Source organism: Bubalus kerabau, chromosome X (assembly GCF_029407905.1).
Source record: "Bubalus kerabau isolate K-KA32 ecotype Philippines breed swamp buffalo chromosome X, PCC_UOA_SB_1v2, whole genome shotgun sequence".
Taxonomy (NCBI): domain Eukaryota; kingdom Metazoa; phylum Chordata; class Mammalia; order Artiodactyla; family Bovidae; genus Bubalus; species Bubalus kerabau.
In genome coordinates this window covers 18,062,969-18,076,058 of record NC_073647.1, presented here as the reverse complement: position 1 = coordinate 18,076,058, position 13,090 = coordinate 18,062,969, and the positions used below count along the sequence as shown (strand labels likewise).

Sequence of the window (13,090 nt, the reverse complement as noted above, 5' to 3'; positions counted from 1 at the left end):
TCCTAGCACCATTTGTTGGTAAGACTATTGTTTTCCCCCTTGAATTCTTTTGGCACCCTTGTCAAAAACCAATTATGCTTTGCATAAAGTGTGATTTTTTAATATTAATGTGATGATTAATTTTCTAAAAGTATATATTACCTTTATTTTTATAGGTCACTATCCGAGCTTCAATTGAATCTCTTCATTCAGGACCATCAACTTCCAAGAGTATTCTATCTTCCAGTACTTCTTCAAGAACGTCTCTTCAGGTCTCACCTTCAACGTCTAAAACTACAATTACTGGAAGTTCTCCAAGATCTAATGCAAATGAATATAAGACAAGAAAGTTTCGTGCAACTACATCCACTGAAAGTAAGCCTAGTACAAGTAAGGAAGGTGCAGGTAAAGGCAGAGCAAGAACCTCTTACAAGCCAAAGAAAAAGCGCAACAGGAGAAATAAAATCAGCGTAGCTTTGAAGAACTTAAGGTAATATCTTCTATTCCTGATATACATTCCTATTTCAATATTAAATATTCAAGGTTATTTTAATATAGCTTACCATATCACCAGATAATGCACATTTACATGATAATCACTTATCTGGCATAAAGGCCAAGAAAATAAATAAAAAGATACTTCTTACTAGTCCTGAACAGAACTTGAATTACTGTACTTATTTTATAATTGCCATCTTCTACACTAATCTTATAATTTGTGCTTATATCTTATGATAGTTGAATTGGTTTATGTGATCCTTTTTATTCCAAGGAAACGTTAATTGATATTAGAGTTTTTACTTACTCTAGCTTATTGTTTCAAAGCAGATTTTCAAATTCCAAGTCTCTATTTAAAGATTTAGTTTAAACGTCTTGACTCCAATTAATACAACATGAATAAGTCTTTACCTTATTTTTTGGTTTTACAATATATTTTAATAATTTTTTTCTGTCTCCATAAGGTGTCGGGGAGTATACACGTGCATTGAATGTCATACCAAAATAAAAGATTTTGCAAGCCACTTTTCATTATTTACGCGCTGTAATTTTTGCAAATACAGCACTAACTGTAACAAAGCCTTTGTTAATCATATGCTGAGGTGAGTTAAACATGTACACGGCCAGTCAAAACTACCATTCAAGATAACTTGGTTTTTGAAAACAAAGCCACTTTGTCACATCAAGGATCTAAATAGATCTAGCAACAGGGAACTTCTAGGATATTACCCAATACTATTTTCCAGCATAATAACTCATGAAATTAGTGGGACAAAATTTTTTAGGAACAGTTAGGCTAATGAAATTAGAATAGGTTTGGTAGGGAAGTTATTTTTCTAAGTCTTTCAAAAAGTGATCCATAAAATTTCAAATGTTCCAAAATATCTTATCAAATAAGTGCATGTAACTATGCAGTGTTCCCCACTTCAAAGCAATCTCTCTTAGAGACCTCAGCTTTGTCAGAAATGCTAGGAACATCATCAGTGCTCACATGCTCACTCTCTTGTGTTCTTTATCTCTCATTCTCCCTCTAACCCTCTGTCCATTTGTTTTTCAAGGCCTCCATCTTTTCATTCATTTGATGAAATGTGAAATGAGACTGTAGGAATAGTCCAGTCATGACATTACTGTTGGAATTCTTTTTCATATGTCAATTATTTTACATTATTTGAGCACCTACCATGTACTCTATGCTAGAGAAAGACTTCAAAGCCCACATTACTTGCGTTTGAATCTTATTAGTACTTTATTCCTTCTTTCTAAATAAACAAAAATTGTTCAGATACAAATATGCTAAGTTGATTATTCAAATGGAGGTAGGTCCATTTATTTTCAGTCAGAAATAAGATAAAACCAATAAAAGTGGTTTCTTGGAGCTTATAATAAAGGTCAAGTACCTTTATTCTGCCTGTCTTACTTTATGGTCATAGTTAGCTACCACTTTCAAGAATTTGCCCACATTTTTTAATGCCTTCAGCACTTAACTCTCAGTGATTTTTTCCCCTTGATGATTCCCCAGCCCGACTTCATTGTACCTTGACTTTACTGCCAGCACTTCACATCCATCTGTAAGGCATTAAAAAATGCCACCATCCAATATTACCTTGTACATATACAATATTCATTCATTTTGAAATCTCATTACTTTTAGACTTTTAGTCTTGGCTCCACTTTTCAGTCCAGTATCACTAAATCTAATCTTATAGTTAACTTTAGCCTCAAAGTCATCTGTTGTGAATCTTGCTTTGTTTTTTCTTCTAGAATCCTTCATATATACAGCCATGCTTACCTTGCTATCCTTGACACTCTTACCCTCTTTGATCTCTCTCTTTGCTCAGTTCTAGACTGCGCTTGATTTAGTCAGCTTTGAATTTATGACCTTTAATTTTAATGTGGTCATCTCTCAAGACTACTTACTTGGTTTTGTCTACAACATCTGTGTAGATGCTTTTCAGTACTTTCAGGATTTTATTCTAGTCTCTCAGTTGTTAACCTTCAGTGCAGTTCAGTTCAGTCGCTCAGTCGTCCGACTCTTTGCGACCCCATGAATCGCAGCATGCCAGGCCTCCCTGTCCATCACCAACTCCTGGAGTTCACTGAGACTCACGTCCATCGAGTCAGTGATGCCATCCAGCCATCTCATCCTCTGTCGTTCCCTTCTCCTCCTGCCCCCAATCCCTCCCAGCATCAGAGTCTTTTCCAATGAGTCAACTCTTCGCATGAGGTGGCCAAAGTACTGGAGTTTCAGCTTCAGCATCATTCCTTCCAAAGAAATCCCAGGGCTGATCTCCTTCAGGATGGACTGGTTGGATCTCCTTGGAGTCTTCAAGGGACTCTCAAGAGTCTTCTCCAACACCACAGTTCAAAAGCATCAATTCATTGGTGCTCAGCCTTCTTCACAGTCCAACTCTCACATCCATACATGACCACAGGAAAAACCATAACCTTGACTAGTCGGACCTTTGTGGCAAAGTAATGTCTGTGCTTTTGAATATGCTATCTAGGTTGGTCATAACTTTTCTTCCAAGGAGTAAGCATCTTTTAATTTCATGGCTGCAGTCACCATCTGCAGTGATTTTGGAGTCCCAAAAAATAAAGTCTGACACTGTTTCCACTGTTTCCCCATCTATTTCCCATGAAGTGATGGGACCGGATGCCATGATCTTCGTTTTCTGAATGTTGAGCTTTAAGCCAACTTTTTCACTCTCCACTTTCACTTTCATCAAGGGGCTTTTGAGTTCCTCTTCACTTTCTGCCATAAGGGTGGTGTCATCTGCATATCTGAGGTTATTGATATTCTCCTGGCAATCTTGATTCCAGCTTGTGCTGCTTCCAGCCCAGCATTTCTCATGATGTACTCTGCATATAAGTTAAATAAGCAGGGTGACAATATACAGCCTTGACGTACTCCTTTTCCTATTTGGAACCAGTCTGTTGTTCCATGTCCAGTTCTAACTGTTGCTTCTTGACCTACATATAGATTTCTCAAGAGGCAGGTCAGGTGGTCAGGTATTCCCATCTCTTGAAGAATTGTCCACAGTTTATTGAGATCCACACAGTCAAAGGCTTTGGCATAGTCAATAAAGCAGAAATAGATGTTTTTCTGGAACTCTCTTGCTTTTTCCATGATCCAGCAGATGTTGTCAATTTGATCTCTGGTTCCTCTGCCTTTTCTAAAACCAGCTTGAACATCTGGAAGTTCATGGTTCATGTATTGTTGAAGCCTGGCTTGGAGAATTTTGAGCATTATTTTACTAGCATGTGAGATGAATGCAATTGTACGGTAGCTTGAGCATTCTTTGGCATTGCCTTTCTTTGGGATTGGAATAAAAACTGACCTTTTCCAGTCCTGTGGCCACTGCTGAGTTTTCCAAATTTGCTGGCATATTGAGTGCAGCACTTTCACGACATCATCTTTGAGGATTTGAAATAGCTCCACTGGAATTCCATCACCTCCACTAGCTTTGTTCATAGTGATGCTTCCTAAGGCCCACTTCACATTCCAGGATGTCTGGCTCTAGGTTCAGTGATCACACCATCGTGATTATCTGGGTTGTGAAGATCTTTTTTGTACAGTTCTTCTGTGTATTCTTGCCACCTCTTCTTAATATCTTCTGCTTCTGTTAGGTCCATACCATTTCTGTCCTTTATCGAGCCCATCTTTGCATGAAATGTTCCCTTGGTGTCTCTAGTTTTCTGAAAGAGATCTCTATAGTCTTTCCCATTCTATAGTTTTCCTCTATTTCTTTGCATTGATCGCTGAGGAAGGGTTTCTTATCTCTCCTTGCTATTTTTTGGAACTCTGCATTCAGATGCTTATATCTTTCCTTTTCTCCTTTGCTTTTTGCTTCTCTTCTTTTCACAGCTATTTGTAAGGCCTCCCCAGACAGCCATTTTGCTTTTTTGCATTTCTTTTCCATGGGGATGGTCTTGATCCCTGTCTCCTGTACAATGTCATGAACTTCATTCCATAGTTCATCAGACACTCTATCTATCAGATCTAGGCCCTTAAATCTATTTCTCACTTCCACTGTATAATCATAAAGGATTTGATTTAGGTCATACCTGAATGGTCTAGTGGTTTAATTACTAATTACTCAGAGGTCATCTTCTTCATTTTTCCCAAGGTTAACCTTTTTCTACCTCAAATCTTTTCCCCTTCATCCAGACATTAATCTCAGAAAAAGACATGCCCACTTTTTCAAAGTTTGTTTTGCCCCTCATCTCCTCTATTTCCTCCATAATCTTATGCACCCTCATTTCATCTTTTTCTCTGTACCACATTCCTTCTGCCTACAAATTTTTTCAGGTTGTTTTTTTTTTTTTTTTAGTATGAGGGAGAGTTGCCTTTAATTTGCATATTTTCTTGTCTTCCTTTCACTGTCAACATTTGTAAAACGTATTCTTTTATATCTTATGTTGTCATTTCTTTACCTGTTGTAATTTGAGTATCACCCCCATCTTAATCAGTTCAAGCTGCCCCTTTCAAGATTATCAATCATGTCCTAATCACTAAATGTATTCACTGCTTTTCAAGAATACTTTTTTATGACTTCTTTGAGTATTTGATACTTTTGATCACTCACTTGTGAAACTCTTCTCAAGTTCTCCTAAATGATTACCACAATTTTTTTTCTTTTTTGCTGCTCCTCTATTTCATTACTTTTTCTTTCTTCAGCTCTTCTTGCCTCTTTGCATTTCTTTTCTTGGTACCTTAACCACTCTGAGAGTTTCATATTTTACTTTTCAACTGTAAATCCTCCAGTGTCAATGCTGAGTTTTCCTGAGATCCAACTCTTCATCTAAAACTATTGGATAGATCACGGGACACAAATGGTCAAACATTTTTTGTCTGTCTAGGATCCAAGCTATTATTACCCCCTCCCCTTTAAGCTCAATCTATCTCAGTGCATCATTTGCATAAATGTGGAGCATCACCTGGAAATAATACACTTTTAAGTTTCTGAAGCCTATGGTGTTCTCTTGATGTGGCACCATTCATCATGGCTTCCTGAAAATCTATCTTTCCATAATTTACCACTCTGCCTCACGACTACTGCAGTGGTTCTGCACCTATGCCTCAGTTGTTCCAAACCAGACTCCAGCCACCCTTTCTCTGAGTATACTGCTGGGGGGAATGCTGGTCTCTTATTCTGTGCCAAACACATGGCTGCTCCAACAGGGCTTTAATTCTGCCCTGAATTTATAGGAGATTAAATTGAAAATTATCTTTGGTGTTCCTTAAGTTCGTGGATCATTCTGTCCTCTCCCATTTGCCATAGGGTCCTCAACTGTATTGTGGGACCTCTGGCCCCATTCTACCCCCAAAATATCCCCAACTGGCCCTAGGCTTCCTTCATAAACTTACTAATTTCCAGTGAGCCCCAAGCCTGTACTGCATCATCATCAGGCACACTTCCTCATCGTTCGGCTCATATAGAACTGAAATTGTCCACTTCTACTCTTCTAAGGGCTTTGTAAGTCTCTCTGTGTTTCCCCCCTACTTCATTCATGCCTTGCTTCCTTGGTTGCCTCAGGTACCTCCCCTTAACTGGATACCCTCACTCTGCCTCAGTGTGGACTTTTGTCATAAGATTGAGCCCTGTACATACAGAAGCTTCGTTTTCTCAGAGGTCAAGTACCTTTATTCTCAGCCCATACCAACTCTGTATGGGCCCCTCATACAGGGCCCCCTCAGAAGTCAAGCCCCTCAAAATAATTGATCTTCTCCAATGTATAGTTTGTCCCATATTCCATAGAGTGACTTTTTCTTATTCTTCATTGTTGTTTGGCATGCTCCTCTCCTTCCCTCTCATTTTACCTTCTGTGAAGTATCTGATCACTGTGGCCCCTCATAGGAATCAGTTGTTATTTTTTAAGTTCTATACTATTCAGCTATTCTGCCTCATATTAAATATGTGTCTGTCTTACCTACCTGAGAGAGTGGTTCTTTGTATTCACCATGGCATCTATTCTGAGGACTTTTTCTTGGGGGGATAGGTAGTCATTCTTTTCCCATGTATACATGGTATGTTGATGGATAGTTAACATGTGTTTAAGGATATCCATTGAATTGATGTGTTGCCTAGTTTGGGTCTGTCAGTGCAAACTAGGGTTAGTACAATTTCAGTAAGTTTTTCAGATGATTAGTTTGTGTAAGAATCATCTGAAAAACTTATTGAAACTGATTTCTGGGCACCACCGCCAGAGATTAATTCAGTAGGTCTGGAGTGGGAGCTGAGACTTTGTATTCAGTATTTCTAATAAGCTCCCAGGTGATGCAGATGCTGCTGGTCCTATGGACCACACTTTGAGTAATACTGTGCTATGCCGAAAGAAAATGAAAGTGTTAGTCGCTTAGGCATGTGCGACTCTTTGCAACCCCATGGATTGTAGCCTGCCAGGGTCTGTCTATGGACTTCTCCAGGCAAAAATACTAGGGTGGGAAGCCACTCCCTTCTCCAGGGGATCTTTCCAACCCAGGGATCAAACCCAGATCTGCATTTGCAGGCAGATTCTTTGCCTTCTGAGCCACCAAGGATCCTGGCTAATTCTGCCTGACTTTCTAATACAGGAAAGCTTTCCTTATCAACTTAAAAGGCAATATAGAAGCTGTTAACATTGACTGCAAAATTTTGTTAGTGGTTTTCTGTTCTGTGCATAGAGGAAGTATTGTTTTAACTCGAGTTCTGCTTCCTTTAATTGATGTTCTTTAAAAGCTCTTCCAGTAATTGCAGAAGATTCTTTAAGTGTTTAATTTTACTGATGGTAGTGTCACTTGGCCTAAGAAACAGTTTCTTCCAGGGTCCCCAGGCTAAGTATATTGATTAGAAAGTAATAAATAATAATTATTCCTAACAGTTTATATTACAGCAAAATATATCATTAGCAAGTAACTTTTAAATTGTTCTCAACTCTTAAGTGAAAAAATTAATTTGATGCTCTTTGCATGTTTAACTCAAGTTATTTTTTTTATAGCAGGGAAGTATAATTTAAGATTATTCTCAGGGAAATATGTTAAAAATATTTAAATACAATGATAACATGAAATGTAAGATAAAAATCTTGAATTAAACAAATGCTAATAGAATTTTATAATTTAAATTGTGGTCTTTTATTCAAAACTAGGAAACTAAGCATAGGCTTGAAAAATTATGAAATTAATTAATGACTTACTGTATAATAAAATTTCATTTGTTTCTTGTCTTTCTAGCTATCATACCAGCCAGCCAGCTAAACGAGTCTCTATTTTTAAGAAGCGTTGTAGAACTCTCAGGTAAGTAATTTTTTTTTTAATTCTCTCTATAGTAACTTTTTAACCTGATGCTGGAGTGCCTAGTTGGGAAAATGATTGCTAATGGATATAATAGAGTTCTATTCATTATATCCTTAGATCAAAGAGCGGATTACCTAATATTCTCCAGCTAAACTTTGTTTCAGTGATATTAGGCATTAAGATGAAACTTTCATGAATTTGCATTATAAGATTTAAAAATAAGGCTCTCCAGAAATATTTGAATATTTAAAAGACTTTTAAGATAGTTGACAAAGTGACTAACACACTTTTATTTTTGAAATAAAAATACACAACTTGTTTACTATTCTGAGGAATTGTGAACATTTCTGAAAGGATTGATAATTAATGTTGGTGCTACCACACACAATTAGCTCAGAATTCACTAAGGACCGTTTTTTCACATTCTTCTAATTCCTTTTCACTCCATTTTCCTTTGGTTAATTATTTTGTTATTGCTATCATTGCTATTTGAGATACCAGTGTCAAAGTCTTTATATTGATAGCATCAGGCTAAGACATAGACTTAAGTTTAGCCAACACTTGTTTTAATGCTTTGGGTTAGTGGAAAAGGAGAAGAGGGGATGCTGTGACTCAGGATCTTATATTTTGATCTCTTCTGCCTCATTTGCTCTTCCCCAGATATCTGCATGGGTAGCTAGCTCTGTCGCCTCCTTTAGGTCTCTCCTAGACCACCCCATTTAAAATACCATCCTTTCCCCAGCCCCACTCCTGACACTCCCTATCTCCCTTTCTTGCTTTGTTTTTACTTCATGGCAACTTTTTACTGTTCAATAGATTGTATATTTCATCCTCTTGTTTACTGTCTGTATCTTCTCACTAGAATGTGTATGATTTGGATATTTGGCTATGCCAGACATTTGCTGGGCATTCAGTAGTGGCCTGGCATATAGTAGGCTTCTGTGAATATTTACTGAGTAAATTAATATTGAAAGTGACATATGTGGAGTGTGTAGATGATAGACCAATAATAGCTCATAGGAAGAGAAAAGTTTTATTCCATTTTTTAAAAATATATCAGTGAAATTTTAAAACTATTGCTAAATTCAAGGAATTAGGAAATACCAATTAACTTTATCTAGATGTTAACATTTACTAAAAAATTTTTATAATAATGAAAAGGATTTATTCTAAAGATGAGAATTTAATTTGATTTTTATCTCACTATTGTCAAACTGAGTTGTGTGCTTGGTTCTTAGATTTAATTGTATGACTTTTTTTCTCACATAGGGTGGGTCTCAAATATAAATAGAAAATTGGTGATTTTCTGTGTATGGGAATTTTCATACTTAAGATTTTAAGAATAGTCAATTTATAATTATTTTATTAAAATTCAGTGTTCATTTTTAAATTCATTGTACATCTATCATGTATAACACAAGGTAGCAAATTCTGTGAAGATGACAGTGATGAAGTAGGCTTGGTACCAACCTTAAAGGAATGTACAATTTATAAGATGTGAACATAAGTAACTACAAAAATTAATACAGGGAGGTTTGTAATAAGTGTAATGAGAGTTACTGATTTGAAGAGAAAGAGACGTTTCTACTTTTAAGAACAGGCACAGGGGCATTTTGGTTTGAAAAACAGCATGAATGAAAATTAAGAAAGGAAAAAAGCAAATGATAAACACAGTGAATGACAAGTAGTACAGTTTGGATGAAGCATGAAGTTCATATAACATAGTACTAAGTTCAGAGTCTGGGAATAGTTTAGAGCTTAGATCCAGATTGTGGAATCCTTGAAAAAGCCTAGGGAATTTGGACTTAATTTGAAGATGTTGGGAAAGCCATTGGTACTTCATGTGGAATCAAGGATACTAAAGGAAGATCAATTTGGAGGGGTATACAAGGTGAGTTGTAGCTACATGAGGCATGTGCATTCTTCGTCGCTCAGTCGTGTCCAACTCTTTACAACCCCATTGGCCTGCCAGGCTCCTCTGTCCACGGAATTTTCCAGGCAGGAGTACTGGAGTGGGTTGCCATTCCCTTCTCCATGGATCTTCCCCACCCAGGGATCAAACCCGTCTCCTGCGTCTCCTGCCTTGCCAGGCAGATTCTTTACCACTAAGCCACCTGGGAAGCCCATGTGAGGCACATAGACTGATTAAGACTATTGCAGTAGTTAAGACTGATTCAATAAGATAATCTGGGTTGAAGTGGTATCACACCACATTTAAGAATATGGGCTCTAGAATCAAAAGGTTCAGTTTCAGACCTGGTCCTGACCTTGGTAAGTTATTAAACCTGAACCTGTCCTCTATAAAAAAAAGTTAAAATTACAGCACCTACCTCTTTGGGTTGTTACATGATATAGGTGAGATGATATATCTAAAACCCTCAGCCTACACAGAGTAAGTGCTCAATAAACTGCTAATATTGAATATTATAAAATTTTTCAAATAGTGACTGTCTTAAGGAAAAAAGAGTCAGAAATAGCTACAGTTTTGAGCATTTATGTCAGGGGCATGGCATCGTTAAGGAGACCAGTCAGGAGGAATGACTTTTCCCAGGTAAGGAGGAAAGTACATGACTTTAGTTTTCATGAAGATCATTTCTAATGTGACAACTCAAGTGTAAATATCCAGCAGGCTGTTAAGAGTAGAGCTGCAAGGGAGAAGTTAGTCTAAACTATGCTATGAATTTATTCCTATACAGGTAAAGTACTTAATTTTAAAGTATTTAAGTTTAAAACGAACTGCAAAAGTATATTTATGCTTTGTTAATAAGCTGATAATTGCATGATTTATGTTTACATAATTTATTTTTAAGACCTCATTTCTTCTCTGATTTTATCATTTAAATAGGACGTTAGATTGTAGGCTTCACAGAGTATCCTTTTTTGTTCATTCTTATGCTTGTAACACAAATACATTCTAGTGGTACAGAGTATATAAAGAAGGTTCTCAGCAAATGTATAGTGAATGGATGAATCTTGCTTTGCTGATGGGCAAAGGCAGAGAAAGATTGTGCCTTGCACAAGTTATACAAGTTGTTAGTGGAGTCCTGACTGGGTTTTAGTTCTCTCTTCACTCATAGCTTTTAGAAACCACATGAGAGGGAACTGGAGAAGGAAATGGCAACCCACTCCAGTACTCTTGCCTGGGAGATCCCATGGACAGAGGAGCCTGGCGGGCTATAGTCCATAGGGTTGCAAAGAGTTGGACACAACAGAGCAACTAAACAACAGCGAGGAGAGGGAACAGCATATAGAGCATTAAATGTTCACATAATATAGACATAGCTATGCCATTTTCTAGAGACATAGTTATACCCTTTCATATGTATTGGGCTTATATAACAAAATTTGGAAGTGGTGGTCACAACACACACACAAAAAAGTTATTATGTGGAAAAATAATAATTGAATTTGTGTATGGATTTTTTTTAAAAACAAAAACCTTTTCTTTCTGTCTTATTTTTTTTAATAGGGGCATTACTCTAGTGTGCCTTAAATGTGATTTCCTGGCTGATTCTTCTACTCTGGATCGTATGGCTAAACACTTAAGTCAACGTAAAACTCACACTTGCCAAGTTATTATAGAGACTCGTAAGTATAGATAATTGTGTTACTTTAGATTTCTGATATTTATTCCAGTGGTTTTGATCAACCACAGAACAGGCTCTTACATATTAATAGTTTCATTCCTCATACATTCTTTAAAAACATTTTATTTTATATTGAAGTATAGTTAATTTACAATGTTATAGTAGTCTCTGGTGATTTAATTATACATATATAATTAATGATTTAATTATACATATATATACACATATATTATACATACACATATATAATTGACTGATTTAATTATACATATATATAGAGAGAGAGAGAGAGATTCTTTTCATTACAGTTTATTGCAAGATATAAATATAGTTCCCAGTGCTATACAGTTGGAACCTTGTTCTTTATCTATTTTGTATATGGTAGTTTATATTTGCTAATCCCGAACTCCTAATTTATCCTTTCCTTCCCTTTCCCCTTCTCATTCCTCATATATTCTATTTTAAATGTAGAACTTTTTCTAATTTCAGTTCCTGAAGGTACCTCAGCTGTGAACCCATTTCTGCGTAAGTTTAATATTCATTCAGTGCATTTTTCTTTGATGGATTTTAGCAGTATTGCATTTATTGAATGTATCACTAATAGAAATGAAAAATATTAAATATTTTGTTTCTGTTTTTGTTTTTAAAGCCTCTTGTTGAAATAGATTCCTGCTCTATGGAGCTCGTGCAACCTGGTGCAAGAAAAGTTGGAATTTCCTAAGTTCAAAGTTCTGATGTGTTTTCTCATAAAAAAGCAATTAAACAGCAAAGTTCATGACACTAGTTCTCGTTATTCAGCTCTTTTCAGCTGTCGGATGGCACTAGAATCTTATTCCACCTTATCTTTGTGTCAGGTTAACATACCTTAACATAACCTTTTTTCCTGTTGGCTCTCTTCAGAAATAACTTTTGTTGCTATGGTCTTTTCTTGCTTTGCTTAAAATAATTCGTGTTTTTCTCCGCTATACTTGCTTTCAGAATACTGCATTCCAAATGATGTGACTGTTCATCTTTTTTGTCTGTTTTGTCTGGTTTCTTAGTTAGTTTCTTAGGAGATTGCATTGCATTTTTAGGTCAGATAGTTATCTTTTTCTTCATTCCTTGTCTGTCATTGTTCTATTTTTCATATCTTTCAGATGCAGAAGCAACACAGAAATTTCAAATAAAGTCCAGGGTATTCCTGGTCCGTGTCCCCCTTCGATGGACACGTCTGATGCCTGTCCTCTCTTTCCAAGGAATGTGAATTATTTGACTGTGAGACCTCCTCTAGATTTTGGCCTTAAGAAATCAAATCTTAGGGAGAGTCCCTTTCTTCATGACTGGCCTCCTATAAGACTGATGCTAATTTGGCCAGAGATGACCTCAAGGCCCACCAAATAGAGCACAACTTTCTGCTGGGGGCTTTGGTTCTTGATCTTAAGCTCATGGGTTGATTCTGACCAAGAAAAGCCCATCAGATCAATGCTTCAACATCCAAGTTGAAGTTGGATCATTCTGGCTGCTGCTCTTTTATCTTCCTCTAGTGTGCATGCAGTCCAGGGAATATAAAAACTGGTTATATAGGGAACCAAGGTAACTTTTACTTTCATGTTCTTGAAGTTTCTGAAGTTACAGTTCCAAAATCAGTTAGTTTTACTGTTGTTTAAAGTTTGTTCCAGTATTAGACTTATTCAGCAATACTACTATTCAATTTTTTTTATTTTTTTAGTCTAATTTAATTTTGTTATCTTTGTTTTATGTTGTCTTTGCC

The 13,090-nt window shown here is 36.5% G+C and overlaps 1 protein-coding gene across 2 annotated transcripts in view; it reads left to right on the top strand.

The window, feature by feature from the left end:
- The window catches only part of ZNF280C (zinc finger protein 280C), a 68,223-nt gene extending 55,457 nt beyond the window's left edge, over nucleotides 1–12,766 (top strand). For both annotated transcript variants that reach the window (XM_055564096.1, XM_055564097.1), the window contains 6 exons: nucleotides 156–469; nucleotides 942–1,079; nucleotides 7,691–7,753; nucleotides 11,223–11,341; nucleotides 11,830–11,865; nucleotides 11,990–12,766. In XM_055564096.1, coding sequence (XP_055420071.1) covers nucleotides 156–469; nucleotides 942–1,079; nucleotides 7,691–7,753; nucleotides 11,223–11,341; nucleotides 11,830–11,865; nucleotides 11,990–12,000 — 681 coding nt within the window. In that variant the 3' untranslated portion in view covers nucleotides 12,001–12,766. The remainder of the gene's footprint in view (nucleotides 1–155; nucleotides 470–941; nucleotides 1,080–7,690; nucleotides 7,754–11,222; nucleotides 11,342–11,829; nucleotides 11,866–11,989) is intronic.
- The last annotated feature ends 324 nt before the right edge of the window (nucleotides 12,767–13,090 follow it).